This window comes from Pristis pectinata, chromosome 33 (assembly GCF_009764475.1).
Source record: "Pristis pectinata isolate sPriPec2 chromosome 33, sPriPec2.1.pri, whole genome shotgun sequence".
Lineage (NCBI taxonomy): Eukaryota > Metazoa > Chordata > Chondrichthyes > Rhinopristiformes > Pristidae > Pristis > Pristis pectinata.
Window position 1 is genome coordinate 14,964,998 of NC_067437.1, and position 22,741 is coordinate 14,987,738.

At 46.4% G+C, this 22,741-nt stretch overlaps 1 protein-coding gene across 1 annotated transcript in view; it reads right to left on the reverse strand.

Annotated features, from left to right (window-relative positions):
- The window catches only part of gcat (glycine C-acetyltransferase), a 33,469-nt gene that overhangs the window by 5,680 nt on the left and 5,048 nt on the right, over nucleotides 1-22,741 (reverse strand). Inside the window, exons 2-7 of the mRNA XM_052043145.1 lie at nucleotides 12,963-13,093; nucleotides 12,177-12,278; nucleotides 10,340-10,486; nucleotides 5,650-5,804; nucleotides 4,594-4,676; nucleotides 1,594-1,765 (exon numbers count right to left, since the gene is read on the reverse strand). Coding sequence (XP_051899105.1) covers nucleotides 1,594-1,765; nucleotides 4,594-4,676; nucleotides 5,650-5,804; nucleotides 10,340-10,486; nucleotides 12,177-12,278; nucleotides 12,963-13,093 — 790 coding nt within the window. The remainder of the gene's footprint in view (nucleotides 1-1,593; nucleotides 1,766-4,593; nucleotides 4,677-5,649; nucleotides 5,805-10,339; nucleotides 10,487-12,176; nucleotides 12,279-12,962; nucleotides 13,094-22,741) is intronic.

The following is a 22,741-nucleotide window of genomic DNA, read 5'->3' on the forward strand; positions in this document are numbered from 1 at the left end:
CTTTATGGCAGACCCCATTTCCCTGCTCTCCATTCACCCTGAGCAGTACCTCTTCTGCAAGAAACCTGCTGAATCTTCAACTAACAGGGGGGTCTCTAAATCCTTCCTATTCTGGGGTAAATAGCAGACATGTCACTCTACAACTCTGAGCCTGCTCTGCCACTTCATTCAATCCTCAACCCAACTCGAGTGGAGTCAAGGATTGAATGAAGTGGCAGAGCAGGCTCTATCCATTTTTCCAAAATCGCATCAGTTCTGAAAATTGTCAGCGTCTGCACATCCCTTGGCGAGAGACTGCAGAGGCCCTCAACACTGAGTGAAGAGGTATCTCACCTCATGTGCTTGTAGATCTTTGTCCTGAAGACATCCATACTACTGGGCACACCATCTTCACTGCATGTTCTCTTTACAGTAATTAATGTTGGAGGAAGGGAGTACTTGAGAGATGTGGCTCAGGAGGAGACACCAGGGGTGGATGAAGAATTTACACTCAAGGTGAAGACTGAGCTTAACTAACAGAGGTGGTGAGTTAGAGAAGCTAGCAAAGGCAGGACTGCAGATCAAGTGCGAGGCAGGCCTGCAAGGCAGGACTTCAGTGCAAATAACCTCCAGAGTGTGTAGGAGGGAGGGTGGTTTGCCAGTGCTAGACCACATGAATAACTCTGGAGACAACATGAATAAGGTGTACTTGGTGAACAACATGAATATGGAATTGAGCAGCTGGGGAACGTTGCAATGCAGGGAGTGAATGAACGAATGAACTTACGGAGTGGGAAGCAGAAATTAAACTGTTGTGTGAATTCAGCAGGACACCAGAGATCGATCGGGACACAAGAGACTGATCGATCGATAGATCTATTTACCCCTCCCTCCCTCTCCTCAGTGCTAACCACTGACTGACCTCATGGGAAGGCAACACAGTTGTGAATAACCAGCATCTCACTGGTAGGTTGGAAAGCACATGGTGTCACTTAATATCCACACTACACAGGGCAGTGTTTCGTGAAAGGATGACAGAGAACAAGCCCAGCAAATTTATTTTAAATAAAATCAACTAGCTATTGAACCTGCCTGCACAGGGTCAAGTACATGCAACGTGGTGTTCAGGGAGCTGGGAGTCTGTTCTGCCATTTGGTAGGTTCCGGTGATCTCTGCTGAGCGTCATCCCCCTGACTGGTTGTGTGATCCTCGTGTCCCCAAAACAGAAATAATGTTATTTACGTTGTTTGATCTCCAGACCCAGCAGCTGGTTCAGGAGTGTTGTGGGGAGGGAAGGAAACCATCCCAATTCCAACATCCATTGTGCAAAGCCTCCTTCCTGACCTTGCCCCTAAACGGACTGGTTCTAATTTTGAAGGTCGTGCCCGTCCAACAGCAATACTTTCTTAGAGCTGACCTTCCACTCAAGGCGGTCTCCCCTCCCTCTGGGCACTCGCCCCTCTCTCCCCTCCCCACACCCATCTGCAGGCTGGAAAAGGTAAGAAACCAGATTTGTTCAGGAATAAAACTCTTCCTCAGGCACCACAAACAAACATCCTGGCGCGTTAACTGTGCCCAAGGCGAAGACTGACTGGGCCGGCAAGGCTGACCTACCGCTTGGTCTTGGATGCCATGGTTTGCGCAATAGCATTGCTGTCCATCAGGAGGTCCAGAGCTTTGGAGGCACATCCGACCACGGGAGGGGGCAGCGTGTTGGAGAAGAGGTAGGGCCGGGAGCGCTGACGCAGCAGGTCAACCACAGCCTTGGGCCCAGTGGTGTATCCACCTTAAAAACAGAAGGTGTGTCAATATTTCAGGTAATGATGAAGCCACAACAAGAAGACTCTCCGCCCACTGAACCAGTGTCCAGTCTCTGCAACAGCTCTCCAATCAGTCCCTCTCACCTGTAAACATCTCCCCTTCAAGCAGGTCTTTTTTCCCCAATTTCCCTTTTTAAAACTACTTCTGAGTCAGCTCCCTTGTAGACAGACACTGCAAATCCAAACTAAAAGCAAATTCTTCTCATTTTCCAAGCCGTTATTTTGCTCATCATTTTAAATCAACTTCGGTTGATTTGATTGTAACCTCAGTTACAAACTATACCACAAGCTCCAGTGAACCTGAAAGCGTCTCGTCATTCACGTCGTCGCGAGGAAGCTCCCGGTGTTTCCCCGTGGCGGTGGGGCCGTGTAGAGTCCACTGTCTGCTGCTCCTCAGCCCACTACAACTCTCTGGGGGTCTAGTGAAACTGTCCCAGTGTGGGGGGAGACAAGGTGTGGATGCTCATCAGAGAACAGCCACACCTGGGCAGCAAACTCAGCATGCAGGTGACAGAGGGCCAGTACGGGGGGTGGGGGTGGGGAAGAGGGGTAGGCGATGGGTTACTGGATCTGTGACACACACCGATTCTAATTCCATTGGCCAACAGCACAAGTGGGATCCACTGATGTTCCAGGCACATCCTAAACGTAACTGGGTCGGTGACAATCAAAGGTAGAAGTGACAGGCTAATACAGGACGAATTTACCACTCTCCATGTCGCCACCCAGATTTGGGTGGGGACATTGCAGATGGAATAAAAAATGGAAACGTGTTAAGTTATCCACTTTGGACGAAAAAAAATAGTATTTTTTCTGTTCTTAGTTTTTTTTTAAAATGGTGAGAGATTGAAACAGTGGTTTCAATCAGGGGACTAGGTGTCCTGAAACACAAAGTGAAAGTTAATGTGCGGGTACAGCAGGCAATTAGGGAGTTAAACAGTATACTGACCTTTACTGCAAAAGGATTTCAGAAGAGGAGCAGAACCTTGCTGCAATTACACAGGGCTCTGGTGAGACCATGGCTGGAATATTATGTACAGGTCTGCTCTCTCTACAGAAAGGAGATACTTGTGATAGAGGGAGTGGAACAAAGGAGTTCTGGGATGGACCTTTGTCCTATGAAGAGAGTTTAAGCAGCTCAATTAAATCTGCCAAATTCTACAGGGCCTGAGAAGTGCAGTGATGATGCTTCCCCTGGCTGGGATATTTATAATACGGGTCAGTCACTCAGGACTGAGATGAGTAATTTCTTCTCCTAGTGAGCAGTGAATCAGTGGGCAGGAATTCTCCACCCAAGAGGCTCAGTATATTCCAGACAGAGATCTTTGGATACTAAGGGAGTCGTGGAATTTGGGGTTAGTAAAGGAAAGTGGTGCTGAGATAAAAGGGTCAGCCACCACCTTATCAAATGAGGGAGCAGGCAGGAGGAGCCCGATTTATGGAGGATTTGGAGCACAGAAAGAGGCCACTGAGTACAGCTGGTCAAGGCTGGTGGTTCTGCTTCATATCTGCCCCCACCCACCCAACTTCATCTCACCCCATCTTCATGCCCTGCCCTCCCTTTACCTCACCCATTAGAATATCCTTCTATTCCTTTCCCCTTCACATCAGTACCTGGTTTCTCCTTAAACAAATGTGTAGGTGCCTTTACCGCTCAGTGATAGAGAGCTCCAGTTTGTACCACACTGTGCATAGAGAAGTCACTGCTGGATCAGTGAATAATTATTTCCCTACCCCCATGTCAAACTCTCCATCTTGAAGACCTCAACCAGTCTTTGCTGTTCAGACAGGAGTTCCAGCCTACATGATGAGTTCCAATAGGTTTAGCCTCAGAAACGGCAGAACGTCAACAAAACAAAAGAGCTGGTCATTGACTTCAGGAAAGTGGGCACCTGTCTACATCAATGGTGCTGAGGTTGAGAGGGTTGAGAGCTTCAAGTTCCTGGGAGTGAACATCACCAACAGCCTGTCCTGGTCAAATCATGTAGATGCCACGGCCAAGAAAGCTCACCAGCACCTCTACTTCCTCAGGAGGCTAAAGAAATTTGGTTTGTCCCCTTTGACACTCACCAACTTTTACCGATGCACCATAGAAAGCATCCTATCTGGATGTATCACGGCTTGGTATGGCAACTACTCTGCCCAGGACCACAAGAAACTGCAGAGAGTTGTGGACACAGCCCAGCGCATCACGGACACCAGCCTCCCCTCCTTAGAGTCTTTACCTCTCGTTGTCTTGGTGTAGCAGCCAGCAAAATCAAAGACCCACCCACCCGGGACATTCTTTCTTCTCTCCTCTTCCATTGGGTAGAAGATACAGGAGCCTGAGGGCATGTACCACCAGACTTAAGGACAGCTTCTACCCCACTGTGATAAGACTATTGAACGGTTCCCTTATACGGTGAGATGGACTCTGACCTCACGATCTACCTTGTTGTCACCTTGCACCTTATTGCACTGCACTTTCTCTGAAGCTGTGACACTTTACTCTGTACTGTCATTGTTGTTACCTGTACTACATCAATGCACTCTGTACTAACTCAATGTAACTGCACTGTGCAATGAATTGATCTGTACGATCGGTTTGTAAGACAAGCTTTTCACTGTACCTCGGTACAAGGACAATAATAAACCAATAGTGATCCTGATAAACCTTTCTGGCATTTTTTCCAGCTCCTCTATATCACAAGAGGCTGGAGACATGCCGTGCTCCGTATGGTCTAACCAAGGTCTGAGACGAGCTTATAAAACAATGCCTCTGCTTTTCAATTCTGTCCCTGCCCCAGGGACTCACCTGCTGCTCCACCCAGCGCCTTCCCGAGAGTGGAGTTGACAATATGAACCCGGTCCATCACTCCCAGCAGCTCATCTGTGCCCCTGGCCCAGAGAAAGGAACAAAATTTCACTCAGTCACGCTGCTCTTAGTTTAACGGAAGTGTCTGAATTCCTGATATTGTGAAACGGGAGCAATGGCAGAAAGGTGAGTGGAACAAATGTTACAGAGTTGGAAACAAAGCACATTTACCTTAAGGGGTTTACAAAATCATGAGGGGCATAGATAAGGAGGATGGTCACAGACTTTTTCTCAGGGTAGGAAGGAGTCGAGAACAAGAGGGCACAGGTTTAAGGAGAGAGGGGATAGATTTAAAGGGGACTCAAGGGGCAAGTTCTTCCACACTGAGGGTGGTGGGTATATGGAACAAGCTACCAGAGGAGGGGGTAGATGTGGGTATAATTATAAGGTTTAAAGACGTTTCAACGTTCATGGATAGGAAAGGTTTCGAGGGATGTACTCCACACACAGGCAAATGGGACGAGCTTAGTTATGCACCTTGGTTGGCATGGATGAGTTGGGCTGAAGGGCCCATTTCCGTTCTGTATAACTCTATGACTCTACACTCTTTGCTGATTAAGTCCAGACATGACAATCCCAATGGCTTTCCTTCAGTGTAGTAAATTTTCTGTGGTTGTATGTCTGTTGAAGGAGAAGATTAAGGACTCCCTGAACAGCCAGGTTAGGTACTGCTGTCTGGTCTGTTCCCATGGCAACTCCAGTACAACAACCACTGCCATATTCCACAACCCCACCCCAATCACACACATCAGTGACAGAGGCAACAGACAGTATACCCTGCCAACGACGACATTACCATTATTCCAAGGAAGTGCTGGGGGTAAATAACCCCAATATAAACCCCCTACATTGTTGGGGAACTTATGCTGCCTTTAACATATCCTCCTTATTTCCCCAAGGCCACAATCAGGCCAGAACAGAAAACCAGCTGAAGTAAATTATGTCAGGCGCATCAAGCATCTAACCCGCTCTTCCCCACACAGTGGGGCTCCGTACCGTCCATTGGGTCCCATGAACCCGGTGGCATGACATTCGTCAATGAAGACCAGGGCACTGTATTTCTCTGACAGGTCACATATTTCCTTAAGTGGAGCCACATCACCATCCATGGAGAAAACCCCATCTGTAACAATCATTCGGATCCGGTGTTTCTGGAAGAGAATGCCAAAGAGCTTACAGTATGGAAACAGGTCATTCAACTCAGCCAGACCATCCAGTGCTCCTGATCCACACACGCCTGCCTACCCTCCACCTCACACAATATACACCTCTCTCCCGCATCTACACCCAAGCTCCCCTTTAAACACGTACAGTACGTAACTCAGCACAAACAATCCTCCTGGTAGCAAGTTCTGCATTATAACAATGACTGCAACTTGGCAGTATTTTATCTGCTGTAAAGCACTTTAAAATGGCTGAAGTTAACTGGCAAAAGATTCAAGAAGAGTGGAGGAAATTTTTCACCTGAAGAAGTCGGGTACTGGAACCCAGTGTGAAGGGGCAGTGGAGGCAGAATCTCTTTTCACATTTAATGTGTACCTGGATAAGCATCCTAGATCCTAAGGGACACCATATAAATTGGAAGCCTGTCCCACTCCTTCACAGTTCCCTGGGCAAAGAAATTTCTGAATTTCCAACTGGATTACAGTCACTAATATTGGCCCCTCCTACAAGTAGAGACTTCCTTCATTGAACCTCAACCGTATCCAAGTCCTAATTTAAAGGCTTCATTGTGATTCCTTGGTTTACTCCAGAGGAAAGGGCACACCCCCCCAACCCCCCAGCTTCCTGAAGTACATAGCGTTTCGACTGTGGTTTCACTCGTTAATCTTTCCCGGCCCTTCTCGGTGCCAGTGTCTTTGTGAAGAATACAGAGACCAAAACTGTTCACAGAGGAAGAGATGACAGGGCAGGGAAGACAGAGCAGGTCTGGAGCTCTGGGCAAGGCTTGCAATGAGATTGAACCAACAACTTTGGTTTCCTGAAAGAGTGACGTGAGGCTTCAAGACAAACTGGAACACAGTTTCCCATTTTAATAGTCATAGATTCAAACAGCATGGGCACAGGCTCCTTAGCCCACTGAGTCCATTCAGACCATCAAGCGCCCATTTACACCTATCCCATTTTATCCTCTCTACATTCCCATCAACTTCCCCTACATTATACCACTCACCTGCACATCAGGAGCAATGTACAGCAGCCAATTATCCTGCCAACCCACACATCTTTGGGATGCGGGAGGAAACCAGAGTACCCAGAAGAAACCTACACCACAGGGAGAACATGCAAACTCCACACAGACAGCACGGGAGGTCAGGATCAAACCCAGGTGCTGGAGCTGTGAGGCAGTGGCTCCACTGGCTGTGCCAATCTGACACTCAAACAATACCACTGCACTAAAGTTGGGACAAAATAGGAAGCAACAATCAGTTAATCATTCAACCAGAAAAAAAGGCCTAGGAATTCTTCAGCACTGTTCTGGTGTCTTCCTAACATTGGCTTGAAAAAAAATCATGAACTTCCAGTTCTGATGTACGCACTGCTGTCTGTTTGGCACTGAGCCAGTCCGGTGGGGCTCCCGTCCTCCATCGGGAGGTCTGCAGTCCCTGTTCTCTGGCGCTGTCCTCACCGGTGCACCCAAGTTTGTTTCCCCAGACTGCAGGCATACCTGTAGGTTCCTCACTGTCTGGAACCCACCGGGAAGGACACAAACATCACGTACATTGTTTTTTGGATCAGAGTCAGCCTTCTCGCAGCCGGGCAGTAGCTATAGGAGAAGTACCAGGTCATAATGGTGGGGCTTCCAACCTTGTAGATCACAAAAAAAACGGCTCCAAAGGTGCGTCCAGCTTAATCCATTCCTTCAGCAAGTTTCCAAATATCTTGTTCCATCAGAAGTATCGTTGTGCCGTTAATGCAGCTCATTCCAAGTGAACTAACCAAACTAAGGTTATGTTTTTAGATCAGATTATTTTATTGTCATGTACACCAAGGTGTAATGAAATTCCTTGTTCGTGTGAAGCTCAGAGTAAACAGTATACATGGTAACAATAAATACAGCAATGAGTGCAAACCAGCAGAATGTTGCAAAGATTGTCATGCAAACTGAATTAGTGCAACAAAGAAATACTGAAGTGATGATAGCGGAATAACCACGAGGTAGAGTTAAGGGTTTGAGAACATGGCAGCACCACTGGGAGGGGGGCGTGAAAGAGGGCATTGGTTCAGGAGTCTGACAGCAGTGAGGAAGAAGCTGTTCTTAAGTCTGAACACATAGGCTTTCAAGCTCGTGTATCTTCTCCCCTCGCATCCCTCAGTTCCTTACTATTACTTAACCAGGCGACTGCACTGGAGTGTTTGCGTCATTGCAAAACACGAGAAGAAATCCGCTGTAATGTGGATGGAACTTTATCGGTTGTATGTGTTGCAAGAACATGAGTCCTATTCTTGTGTAAACTTCAAGGGATAGCTCCATGGGGGGGTGGGGGGTGGGGTGCACATTGGTGCAGCCAGTGGAGCTGCTGCCTCAAGTTCCAGAGATCCGGGTTCAATCCCGGCCTGGGGTGCTATGGAGCAGGCTGGTAGGTCAGTTGGCCACTGTAAGTTGCCCCTAGTGTACATGGGGGTAGACTCTGTGGGTGTGGGGGGAGTTGATGTGGATGTGGGGAGAATAAAATGGGTGGTAATGGTAGGCACGGACTCAGTGGGCTGAAGGGCCCACTTTGCACTCTATGTACGACTGTGATCTAGTTGTACAAGAGCATCACGAAGTGCAGGAAGTTAGTTAGACTGGCGTCTGGCATCAGAAACCAATCAATGCAGCCAGCAGCAACCTGCTGTTGTTGAATCCCCTTACAGCATGATCATTTACGGTTTGCAGCAACTGTGGACTAACTGAAGCATCTTGTGATGATGACTTACTTTACAGGCAGGTTTGTCAGACATCTAACAGCAGTGCAGAACATGGGTGAGAGGTCCCTTGACTCATCTTTCATCTCCCTTTCAGGCAGATTGCTTGTCACTGACCTTCCTGGCAAGTCCACCCCCTCGCCCTCCATTAACCCTGTCAAACTGTTCAACACTAGAAGCTTATCCAGTTTCTCTTCTAACCCAAGTCCTTCATTCTGATAAATTTTCTCTGCACCCTCTCCAGAGCCTTGACATCATTCTTAAAGCGTGGTGCCCAGTAATGTCTAAATGTGGAGCACAGCTCATTTCTGTTCTCCATGCCTTGAATAAAGCCAATACATTCCTGTATGCATTTCCCCCAAAAGATCTATATCAGCACCTTCAAGTATTTGTATACATGAACATAACAAGTAGAAGCAGAAGTAGTCCGTTTGTCACTTGCAGCCTGCAAGGTACATCGAACAGTACAGTACAGGACCTTCGGCCCACAATGTCTATGCTAACCATGATGCCAATCCAACCTAGTCCCACCTGCCTACACATAGTCCATATCCCTCCATTCCCTCCCTGTTCATGTGCCGGGCTAATTGATTGAATCTTTTCCCGGAGCAGCATATTCCTGCACTAACTCCATATCCCTAGATTACAATAATAAAACTTCTAGCACTTTCTCCTCCTATTTAAGTCAGGTTAACTGGCTGTAGTTCCCTGTTATCTCTCTCGCTCCTTACACTTTCTACCTTCCAGTTTGCAGGAACCATTCTAGAATCTTTGGAATTCTGGAAGGTGACAACAGTGCATCCACTGCCTCCACAGTGGTCAGCTTCAGTACTCTGGGGTGAAGGTCATCTGGGGTTTTGTGGGTTTTCAGTCCCACTGACTTCTCCAAAACGTAATATTAATTTCTTTCAGCTCTCATTCATTCTGGACCTGTTGTGCTCCACTATTTCTAACTGGCTTTTCTATGTCTTCTTCTGTGAAGACAGACATGATATACTGTATGTAATTTCTCTGCCATATCCTCATTCACCAATACTCTTTCTGCCTCAGACTGCAGGGGTCTCACATTACATTTTGCTAACCATTTTCTTTTTAGGTACCTATAGAAGTTTGTATACTCTGCATTTCTGTTTCTCACTACCTACCCTTATATCCTACTTGCCCTTATTTCCAACTTCTTGGTATTCCTTTGGCTAACTCTGAAACTTTCCCAATCCTCCAGTCTTCTTAACATGACCAGCCTTTCCTCAATAACGAAGAGGTAAGAAGGTAAATCGGGAAGTCAGCAGCATATGATAGGAGAGTTCCACATTGTGACAGATTAAGTGGGGTAGCAAGGTAAAAATGAGAGCCAACCATCATCTGACCCTTGCAGAAGTAGTTTAACATTTTAATAATGTTACCATTTTACTTACTTATTACAACACAGGAGACGACAGCCCATGGGTTCATGCTGGATTCCAGTAGTTCAATCCCAGTAGTTGCATTCCTACACTCATTAGTCTGTAACCTGTTCTCACGTACATGCCCATCACTCCTCTGATTCTTTTACCATTTACTACACTAGGGATAATTTACAACAGCCAATTAAACTCCAGCACATCTTTGGGATGCAAGAGGAAACTGGAGTACCTGGGGAAACTCAGGCAGCCACAGAACATGCAAACTCCACGCAGAGAGCACCCAAGGTCAGAATCAAACCTGGGTCACTGGAGCTGTGAGGCAGCTGCACTACCCACTGTGCCACCCAGTACATGCAGACCCGAGCTGAATGTACCTGAGCTTCCTTCAACTTGGCCTCCAGGTCATCGAGGTCCATGTGTTTGTAACGGTACTTGTTGGCCTTGCAGAGTCTGACCCCATCGATGATTGACGCATGGTTCAGTTCATCAGAGAGAAGTGCATCCTCAGGAGTCAACAGGACCTGTCAGAGGCAAAAGGACAGGAGGGGAATTTGCTTTGGCTGGATTCGAACATTCTGATCAGCGGATGTACTGCAGTTTTCTCTCTCGCAATTCCCATGCCTAGCTCTGATGAACACCCTCCAGCTGCAACGTACCATGCCACAGAGTAGTGGGTGAGAATCTGACTGCCCACCCGCAGCTCCACAGCATGAGCCTTGCCAGAGGGTACATCTGTCAAGGGAGGAGATCCCAGAGGAGCTGATGGGTGGTGCTTTCATTCACTGAGCCACAAGTCCTGTAAATGATGACTTTATGCACTTAAGCCAATAACAGTAAATGACTACAATTACAGGATGAGGTTACTGGGAGAAACCACGCTCAGGTGAAAAACATCTCACTATCAATCAGACTTAAATTAATGAATCCTTGAACAAATACAACCACCAGATTTCTCAAATTGCAGCAATTTCAACTAAAACAGTGGCTCAGGATGTATATGAACAATGGACTGGAAGAGCAATAGCAGTTCTCAGTAACACTGGGACACCTTTTTTCCGAGCAATATTAATTCAATTCCCATTTGCAAGTACTTATTGAATCTATTTCTGCTCTTTCAGATGAATGATCATAGAAATTTGTTGCTTAACAGAAACAGTTCTCATCTCCCGCCATCCCTGCATTTTTATTTTGTACACCAGTTATTCTGAAACTGTGTTACCTGGGTCGCCCACCTCTTTGCCAATGGAAACAGTTTACTTTGCCACAGGTTTGAACTACACGGGTTATCAATGAAAATGGTTAAAATTGGGAGAGATATTGACAAGAACAGAATAAAATATCTGATCAAAATGAAGTGGCATGGGGCTTAAGTGGGGATAATGAGTTATCTGGGCTCTGCCCTTCACAAGGACATGTTTAGGTAGCTTGTCTGTCTCAAATACAGAAATAACTGGATACACTCAGCAGGTCAGGCCACATCTGTGGGAAGAGAAACAGAGTCAACGTTTCGGGTCTCAACATTCTTACTCCTTTGTCAGGACTGGGAAGGAGACAAAAGAAGCTTGTTAAACTGCAGGGGGTGGGGGGGGGGGGGGTGTATCTGATAGGGTAAAACCAGGGTGACCATGGTGAGAAGCTGTAAACAAGGTTATCTGGTCAATGAGTGAATGGGAGCAGTTAGAGAGTGAGAGCATAGACAAAAGGATGTAGGAGTTGCAAAATGCAGAGTGGGAGGACATACCCGGCAGGCCAGGCTGGGCACATCCTCCACTTGCAGAAGAAAAAAGGGAGAAGAGAGAAAGAAAAAACAAACAAGTTGAACCAACATTACAGATGGACAACTGATACAGACAGAATCAAGTTACCTGAAGTTGTAGAATTCAACATTAAGTCCAGATGAACAGCTTGGGGTCACTTCTGTGGACTCAACACAGGTGTGAATGCTTTTTAAAACAAGTCAGTTTCCAGTGTCTCAGCTTGTCTGCCCAACTGCTGCTGCACTTCAGACACATGTGAACCCAACAGATCCTCTTTGTTCTAGGCTAAAGTGTGTCCATGCAACTTGCACAATTGAAAATAAATCCAGCCCCTGTTGTTGACTTGGACCCCACAAAGTCCCTGTTGAAGCAGAAAGCCCACTCCACAGCAGGTATCTTACAGCGAAAGACACAAACAGAAAAGAACCACACACTCAGGTGGCATATATCCCACCTCAAAAATCCCAGCATTGGCGTCAAAACAGCTGGCATAGAGAATGGCATCTTCCCTCTGGTGGAATTTAGCAATCTTGGCCTCGAGGTTCTTGTGCAGGTTCTATGGATAGAAACAGAGGGAGAGGGGTTAGTTCAGACTCCACCTTTATTCCTCCAAGGTACTCCTCCAGTGAAAGCATTCCCCAAGCTAATTTACAACAAGCTCGTGCCTCCATGGTTGTGCACTGAATCACTGTGGTGTGAGGTGCAAGGCTTCACTGGTCGGTGAGGGGGAATGGGGCATCCATGTTGAAAGTGGGACAAGAGGAGGGCAAGGATAGGTCATATGTCTTACGTGGGGAGGAAGGGGGAGAACTTGGGATGTCAGAGTTGGAAGGAAGGGAAGGAATAGGTAGAAGGTGGGAGGGGGTGATGGGGAGGGAAGGAGATGGATGTCTGGGATTGACAGGAAGGGAAAAGGAGAATCTGGGAAGTTCGAAGGTTGGAGGGAAAGGACGGATGACTCAGGAAAGGAAAATGAGAGAAGGGGAAAGGGAGATGTGTGTCCAAAATGAGTTGGAGGCAAGGCACTCACATCAAAGCTGGAAGGCTGGATTGACACAATACCATGAAGAGCGACGCTGCTCTGGTGAGTTCCAACAGCTGGCTTATTGTCCAAGGGCTGGATTCAGAATGTTACATCACTCATCTCAGTACTGCTGGCCTGGAAGTTGACCATGAGATTGGGAATATGGAGTTGGGTCCATTCATCTCAATTTAATGCTAAACGTGCTCACGGACTAACCTGAGTGCCACAAATGAATCGGACAGAACTTAGACCGGCTCCATACTGATCCAGGGCTTCGATTCCCGACTGTATCACTGCAGGGTGGCTGGAAAGGCCCAGGTAGTTGTTTGCACAGAAATTCAGAATTGCTACAAAGGAAGAGAAATTGGCGTGGGTGGTTAATAGGTGGACAACCCTGGGGGAGAGAGTGTACTGCCTGATCATTCCCTGTGGGTTCGATCACCACGATCCCCCATCTGAGTGTGTATCAGGACTTGGCTTTCCCAGAGCTTTGCTGATAACATTGCCAGCCCTCTCAGTGACATCAAGGGATCGCTTCACCTCCCACCAATCACAACCACAGATAATTATCTATTAATAAATGCACCAACTGCTGACCCTGGACATTCCCCCGCCCCACACCCACTGACCTCCACTCACTGACTGCCCAGTAAGTGCTGCCCCCCAATGACTGCTCGCCCTCCCTAACAAGCACTGCCCTCTGACAACTTCCCTCAACCTAGGCAGGAACACAGGAGCATGAAGATGGGAGTAGGAGCCCCTCAAGCCTGACCCACCTTCCAGGCACGGTAGTGTAGTGGTTAGCGTAACGTTGTTACAGCGCCAGTGACCCGGGTTCAATTCCCGCCGCTGTCTGTAAGGAGTTTGTACGTTCTCCCTGTGTAGCGTGGGTTTCCTCCAGGTGCTCCAGTTTTCTCCCACATTCCAAAGACGTACAGGTTAGGAAGTTGTGGGAATGCTATGTTGGCACCAGAAGTGTGGCGACACTTGCGGGCTGCCCCCAGAACACTCCATGCAAAAAGATGCATTTCACTGTGTGTTTCGATGTACATGTGACTAATAAAGATATATCTTCATATCATCATATGACCATGGCTGATCTACCCTGACCTCTTCTGTGCCATCTCCCCATAACCCTCGTTTTCTTGATCTTTCTAATATTTATCCATCTCCATCTTAAATATGTTTAATGATCTGGCCTCCCCCGCCCTCAGGGGCAGAGAATTCCAGAGCTTCGCTACCCTCTGAGAGAAGACATTTCTGCGCCTCTAAGTTTTAAATGACCAGGTTCTTATTCTGGTGCGATGTCCCCTTGGTCGTAACTCTCCCACAAGTGAAAATGTCTCAACATCGACCCTGTCGAGCCTCCTTAGGACCTGATATGTTTGAATAAGGTCACCCCTCATTCTTCTCAGCTCCAGGGAACACAGACCCAGACTGTCCAGCTGCTCCAGATTCGACAACCCTTTCATCCCAGGAATTAGCCTGGCGAATCTCCTACGGACTGCCTCCAATGCTACCATATCCATTTTGAGGGAAGGGGTCCAAAACCCAGTACAATTGTAACTAAACCTCCATATTCTTAAACTCCAACCCCTTTGCAATAAAGGCCAACATGTCGGTTGCATTCTTAACTACTTGTCGGACCTGCTTGTTAACTTTTTGTGATTCATGCACCAGAACACCGAGATCTCTCTCACCTTCACTCGTTAGCAGTCTCTTAGATAATAATGTCTTTTGATTCTCTTACTGAAGTGTGAGGTCACGCAATGCCCCACATTAAACTCCATTTGTCAGGTTTTCACCCTATCACTCAGTATCATAATGTCCTCATCACAATGTGCCCTGGCACTTATTTCTGTACCAATGGCAAACTTGGAAACCTTACATTCCACTTCCTCCGGAGGTCATCAATGCAAGTGGTAAACAACTGATGGCCAAGAACAGATCCCTGGGATACTCCACCAGTTACATCCCTCCAGCCTGAAAAAAGACCCATTTACTCCAACTCTTGTTTTCTATGTGATAGTTTTCAATCCATTCTAACACATATCCTCCCATAGCTTGGGCTCTTAGCTTATGCACTGGCCTCGTATCCATCACATTGTCAAATGCCTTTTGGAAATCTAAATACACCGTATCTACAGGTTCCCCTCTATCGACTCTCCCTGTCATATCTCCATAGAATTTGAGCAAATTTGTCAAACATGATTTACCTTTCATCAAAACATTAATTAGGTTTGGATATATTCAGCTTTCCTAAATGATTAATTATTTCCTCTTTGATTCTGACTCCTGCATCTTGCCAACAATACATGTTAAACAAACTGGCCTGTGGTTCCCCACCTCCTGTCTTCCTCCCTGTTGGAACAAGAGAGTCTTCTGGTACCCTCCCAGAGCTTAGTGAGTTCTGAAAATTTTCAACCAATGGGTTCACTATCTCTGTAGCCATTTCCTTTAGAACACTTGGATACAAGCCATTGGGTCCTGGAGATTTATCCACCTTTAGCCCTGCGAGTTTTGCTCTTGTGATTGAGATTTTTACAATTTTCTCCCTATTGTTTGAAATGAACCCACCTGTTATCTTAGGGATATGTGCAGAGTCCTCCGTGGTGAAGAATGGTCCCACACCTACTTTAACTTTCTTCCTATTTATATATCCATAGAAAGTCTTACTGTTGCTTTGATGTTACACACATGTTTACTCTCAAAGTCGTTTTTCTCCTCTGGCCTATCACCAGCCCTTGCCTTTGTATGTCCTACTTTTCAATTTAAAATTATCCTTGGGTGTCCTTTGTCAACCACAGATAGTCTCTCTCTCATGGAATCCTCCTTTTTATGTGGGAGATTCCTGCTGAATTTTATGACCCAGCTGTCTGAAAATTTGGCACTGTTCATCTACTGACCTGTCCCTGAGATTTTTACCCCCGGTCCACCTTCATACCATTAAAATTGCCCTTGTTTAAGTTGAACACGGTGGTTTTGGGTCCTGTGGTGTTCACCCTCAAACTGCATCTGGAATCCCATCATATTCTGGTCCATACCTACTCGGGGATCTTTAACCTGTAGTGTAGTGGTTAACATAATGCTTTACAGTGCCAGCAACCTCGGTTCAATTCCAGCCAATGTCTGTAAGGCGTTTGTACGTTCTCCCCATGTCTGTGTGGGTTTCCTCCCACATTCCAAAGATGTACGGGTTAGATCACAAGACAAGGGAGCAGAAGCAGGCCATTCGGCCCATCGAGTCTGCTCCAAGGAAAAGGGAAAAAGAAATGGGGTGGGAAAAAAAAACCTATTCTAATCCCATTTTCCAGCCTTATCCCCATATCCCTTGATACCCTGACTATTTAGATATCTGTCTATCTCCTCCTTGAACACCCCCACTGATCCGGCCTCCACTGCTGTGCGTGGCAAGGAGTTCCACAATTTCACCACCCTCTGGGTAAAGAAATTTCTCCTCATCTCTGTTTTGAAACTGTACCCTCTAATTCTAAGATCGTGCCCTCTGGTCCTGGACTCGCCCACCAAGGGAAACAGCCTAGCCACATCTACTCTATCCTTTCCTGTCAACATTTTAAATGTCGCTACGAGGTCCCCTCTCATCCTTCTGTACTCCAGTAAGTACAGTCCAAGAGCCGACAAACGCTCATCATACGTAAGCCCTTTCATTCCCGGAATCATTCTCGTAAATCTCCTCTGAACCCTCTCCAACGTCAGCACATCCTTCCTAACATGCGGGGCCCAAAACTGCGCACAGTATTCCAAATGAGGCCTCACTAGTGCCCCGTAGAGCCTCATCAACACTTCCTTACTTTTATACCCTATACCTCTCGAGATGAATGCCAACATAGCATTCGCTTTCTTAACCACCGATCCAACCTGGTGGTTAACTTTTAAGGTATCTTGCACGAGTACCCCCAAGTCCCTTTGTACTACCGTACTTTCAATCTTCTCTCCTTCTAGATAATAATCTACCCACTTATTTCTGCTTCCAAAGTGTACAACTGCACATTTCTCAACATTGAATCTCATCTACCATTTCCTTGCCCATTCTCCTAAACTGTCTAGGTCCCTCTGCATCCTTTCTATTTCCTGTATGCTCCCTACTCCTCCACTAATCTAGGTGTCATCCGCAAACTTAGCCACACAACCATTTATTCCATCATCCAAATCATTGATGTACAAGGTAAAAAGGAGCTGCCCCAACACCGACCCCTGCGGCACACCACTAGTAACCGGTAACCAACCAGAACGAGATCCTTTTATTTCCACCCTTTGCTTCCTGCCAACCAGCCAATGCTCCACCCATTCTGCTATCCTACCCATAATTCCATGACCTCTCATCTTATTAATCAGTCTCTTGTGAGGCACCTTATCGAAGGCCTTTTGAAAGTCTAAATACACAACGTCTACCGCCTCTCCCTTATCCACCCTACCTGTGATTTCTTCAAAAAACTCCAATAGGTTGGTCAGACAGGACCTCCCCTTACAAAACCATGTTGACTAGGTCCAATCTTGCCTTGCGCCTCTAGGTATTCGGTAACCTCCTCCTTGAGGATAGATTCCAATAATTTTCCCACCACTGACGTCAGACTAATAGGTCTGTAATTTCCTTTGTGCTGCCTCCCACCTTTCTTATACAACGGAACTACATTTGCTACCCTCCAGTCCTCCGGAACCATGCCAGAATCTATCGATTCCTGGAAAATAATCGCCAATGCCTCCGCTATCTCTACAGCCACCTCCTTCAGAACCCGGGGATGCACCTCATCCGGTCCGGGAGACTTATCAGACTTAAGCCCCTTTAGTTTTCCTAGCACCTTCTCCCTAGTAATCTCAACTGAACAGTTCCAATTCGTGAGACTCCTGACTAACCGGCACATTGCTTATGTCCTCCACGGTGAAGACCGATGCAAAATATTCATTCAATTCCCTTGCCATCTCACTATCGTCCATTATAATACCTCCTGCACCGTTATCAATTGGTCCTATGTCAACCCGTGTCTCTCTTTTATTCCTTATGTATTTAAAAAAGCTCTTAGAATCCTTCCGAATGTTGTCCGCCAGCTTCCTTTCATAACTCATCTTTGCTTTCCTAATGACCTTCTTAGTTTCTCTCTGCAGATTTTTTAAAACTTTCCAATCTTCTGTTTTCCCACTAATTTTTGCTACTTTGTACGCCGCCCCTTTTGCTTTTATTTTATCCTTCACCTCCCTCGTAATCCACATCTGTGCCTTTTTTCCATTCAAAACCTTTTTTCTTGGAATATATCTATCCTGCATTTTCCTTATTTCCTGTAGAAATTTCTTCCATTTCTCCTCCGCCGTCCCTCCAGCTAACTTACTCCTCCAATCAATTTGGGCCAACTCTTCTCTCATACCTTTGTAATTTCCCTTATTCCACTGAAATATCGATACACCAGTTATCAGCTTCTCCTTCTCAAACTTGAAACTGAACTCAATCATATTGTGATCACTTGTTCCCAGTGGTTCCTTTACCTTTAGTTCCCTAATCACATCGGGTTCACTACACAGCACCCAATCCAAAACAGCCGATCCCCTGGTGGGCTCTTCAATAAGTTGCTCCAGAAAAACATCCCTTAGACATTCCACAAACTCCCTCTCCTGAGTTCTACCGCCTTGCTGGATTTCCCAGTCCACCTTCATGTTAAAATCCCCCATAATTATCTATTGTGGGCGTGCTATGTTGGTGCCAGAATCGTGACAACACTTGCGGGTTGCCCCCAGAACACTCTAGGCAAAGATGCATTTCACTGTGTTTCGCAATGTACATGTGACTAATAAAGAAATCTTATTAAACCTTCCTCATTACTCATGACCAAATCTAAAACAGTCTGTTCCCAGGGACCTTCCATAATATATTTGTCCTAAGAAGCAATTCCTGATACACTCCACAGGTTCTTTTTTTAACCATACCCTTGCCAGTTTGTTTGTCCAATCAATATGTAGATTAAAATCTCCCATGACAATTGCAGTTCCCTTCAGACATGCCTGAGGTTTCTCCCCATTTATGCTCTGTGCTATCAAGAGTTCACATTTTGTTGCTATCTCTGTTGTCAACTCACCTATCTTATTGCAAATGCTATGTGTATTCAAATAAAGACCATTAAGCTTTGATTTTTTTTATATATACAGTTTTTTGTACATACTTCTGTTTACAGTTTGTGCCCCAGCCCATCACACGTTGCCTGTCAATTCCTCCCTCCCTACCCTGTGCCACCACCCTCTCATTTCCCCTTGATTTATCAGACACACTTTCTTGGGAGCCCTTCCCTGCCTCTTATTTAGTTTAAAACCCTGTCCACAACACTACTTATGCAATTCACCAAGACACTGGTCCCAACACGATCAGGTGAAGCCCATTCCACAGGAAGAGCTCTCTCCTTCCCCAGCCTGTGTCCCATGAATTGGAACCCACTTCTACAACGCCATGCCTTGAGCCACACACTTACCCCTCTGATCCTATTCACCCTTCGCTAATCTGCATGTGGCTCAGGAGATTATCACCCTCGTCATTCCGCTTTTCAATTTTGACCCAAGATCCTCACAATCCCTCATCAGAACCTCCTTCCTAGCCCTACCTATATCGTTAGTGCCTATATGGACATCCATCACAGAATCCTCCTCCTCCAGCCATGAGATCTCTTTAACCCTGGCAACCAGGCAGCAACACAGTCTCCGGGACCCTCTGTCTTTGCAGCAGAGAAGAGTGTTTGTTCCCCTAACGGCGCTACCCCCAATGACTTATGTTTGTCTTTTCTCCACCCACTCCCTGTGCCATTATTCGATGGACAGTTTGCACATCTGCCCTGCAGTCCCCACCCTCAGGCAGACAGGGAGCAAGAACTTTTGCTGGACAAGGGCAAAGGCCGATGCTTCTCTGGAACTAACTGCCCCTTCTGCAGTCACACCGTCCTGCCCCTGACCACTTGCCAAGTTGGAGGCAGCTAGTCTAAGGGGTGCAACTGGCTCCTGGAACATCGTGTACAGGTAATTCTCCCCTCCCTGACGTGTTGAAGTGTTTGGAGTTTGCACTCCAGCTCATCGACCCTGAGCCGAAGTGTCTCAAGCAGCCAACACTTTGACCAATCGGAATAGACAGAGAAAATAAAAGCCCCTATTAAGTGGCTCCTAATTTCTCTCCACAAAGAGATGCCCCCACATGACTGTAACTGCCCACTGACAGCTGAGGATCTACTACTGTACCACGACATTGGAGCTTCACATCCTGGTAGTTCTGAACTGACATAATGAGCCACATTGAGGAATAAATTTAAACCATCTATTTTCAATGTTCACATGACAAATTGAGCAGGTTGCCAAAGCGAGCAAAGAAATTGGACTCCGACAGAGCAGCCAGCACGGAAATGAAGGGAGGCAGTGCCAAACATGGGCTTTGTGGCACAGGGCCTTGGTGAACAATACAGCCCGGGGCAGTAGCCTCTCTCCCCACTCAGTGGGTCAGGACACTCCCGCTTCACTGACTTCAAACAATTAGCTTCAGCAGACCGCCACATTCCGGGTTAGACTTACCTTGTTATCTGTGGACCAACCTTTCACAATCTCATCTGCACAGTACAGTTTTACCCAAAACTCAAGGTAACATCCTTCCTCGCAGCCAGTTTCCTCCACCATGTGGGCATCATGTGCACAGGGGGCCTGGAACAAATCCCTGGAAGTGCACTATCATCCCACTAGGCCTCCTATCACGTTAAGTAACTGGGTTTTTGATAAATTTTTATTCAGGAGCTCACAAAATTGTTGGGCCACATTATGGGCCACATTAAGAAAGTCTGCAGGTTTCTTAAATAGTCTGAATGGGTGAGTGAAACAAGCCCACACCCCTCACCCCCAAAAACCTGTGTGCACCCCAATACATCCTTCAGAACAAAGCCTTGAGTTACACACCAAACTACTTCACCATGGGGAGCGTCACATGCAAATTCCATCTCAACCCACCGATTGCTGGCTAGTGAAATGGAGCAGGAGTCTGTCATTTGGATTTCCTTAACCCGGCCAGGAGGCAGACTACAGTGTGCTTTGCGTCCATGCCAAGGTTTCATTGGCACGTCTGAATCTAAAAATGACAAAACTGTGAACGAGAGCTATTTGCTTGGCAGGAGTGTTGAAGGATATGCAACTAAGATGGACAGTTGGAACTGAATGACAAACCAGGAATGAAGCTGATGCCTGTTCCCTTGGGGATTACAATCAATAAATTAACATTTCTAAAGCCGGGTGTGCAAGCTTTTGAACTAAAGAGCAAAAGTTTTTTTCTTGAAGGTACCATCAGTCAGGCATACATGTGGAATGCTGGCTAGTGAAATGGAGCAGGAGTCTGTCGTTTGGACTTCCTTAACCTGGCCAGGAGGCAGACTACAGTGTGCTTTGCGTCCATGCCAAGGTTTCATTGGCACGTCTGAATCTAAAAATGACAAAACTGTGAACGAGAGCTATTTGCTTGGCAGGAGTGTTGAAGGATATGCAACTAAGATGGACAGTTGGAACTGAATGACAAACCAGGAATGAAGCTGATGCCTGTTCCCTTGGGGATCACAATCAATAAATTAACATTTCTAAAGGCGGGTGTGCAAGCTTTTGAACTAAAGAGCAAAAGTTTTTTTTCTTGAAGGTACCATCAGTCAGGCATACATGTGGAATGATGTCTCAGACAGCAGGCACACTGCCCACCTACACTGGGCACCATTCCATGCTGCCTTTGAGAAGATTGAACATGCATTGATAACGAGTCTGTCGTGCCTTCTGGCCATCTCAAGCTGATGTAACACTTTTGCAACACGGTCACTGGTGCCAGGTGTGAGGAGGGCTAAGGATTTACGAGGGTGAAGTAAATGCACATTGCATTCTAAATTAAACACAGCTCTTGCCTCTCTCAGACAGCAATTATTCTGAGGGATTGTCTGACTTAATTATAGACAGTATTTCTTCTGGTAAACCAATTGTGCAGTTTGTAAGCACAAGTGAAGCCAATGTAAGACACACTGGCAACACTTAACTCTTGCAGAACCAAAAGATATTTGTTTCATTCGAAGCCTTGTCTAAGCCAAGTTAAAAAGGACCGGCAAAATCTGTCTTAGCCAGGTTTCACCTCAGTGTTTAGGGTAGTGGTAACAACAAAATAAGATGAAAGTAAAGCACTTTGGCTGATGCCCCTCACTTCAGAGTTAGATCCCCATCTGGTCCACAGGATACCAGACAATAACGTATTTCTCTGCAACTCACAAAAAGCTCAAAGTACCCATAAGAATGTAGAATCGGCAGTGAGAGGAGGCCACTTGAAGCCTGAAACATTCAATAAGATCACAGTCAAACTTCTACCTTATTATCATTGAGCCACCTAACTCCATTCGCTTAACCCCAACCACCCCCCCCCCCCACCAAATAACTACACATTACCCTTGGATTATACACAAGGCTTTCAATCTCACATGCACAATAACATCTCTGTACTGTGATGAGCAAGAAAGAATCCAATTTACAATCCAACAAGGGACAAGTGTTATTTCAGTCCAAAATGTGCCCAGGCAAACAGTTTAATCCCATTGCTTTCCCTAAGTGCCACCCCCAGTAGGACACCCCAACGACACATCACACAACATCTCTTTAAAAAGTTTTGGACAGGCACGTCATGTATTTGGAAGGACCATATCTCAGACCCTAGTGCTGGGTAGGTTATGCAGCTCCTGTGAGTTAAAGTGGGTATTTGAATATAGCCAATGTGCTTTAGTACAACAGTAGGGCAGCAGTAATTGGACACCAGAGAGTCTCCAAAATACTTACTAGAAGCACAAGTCTGCTCAAGGCCACGACCAGCAACAAAGACATCGCCATGCTTCTGCACCCACCTGCCCTGCAGGCTGGGGTCTGTGTGATAGCAACAGTCTCTACAAGTAGCAGAAGGGTCAGTTCAACAAGCCCACTCCTGATTACATTGCAGTGACTTTCCCCAAGGG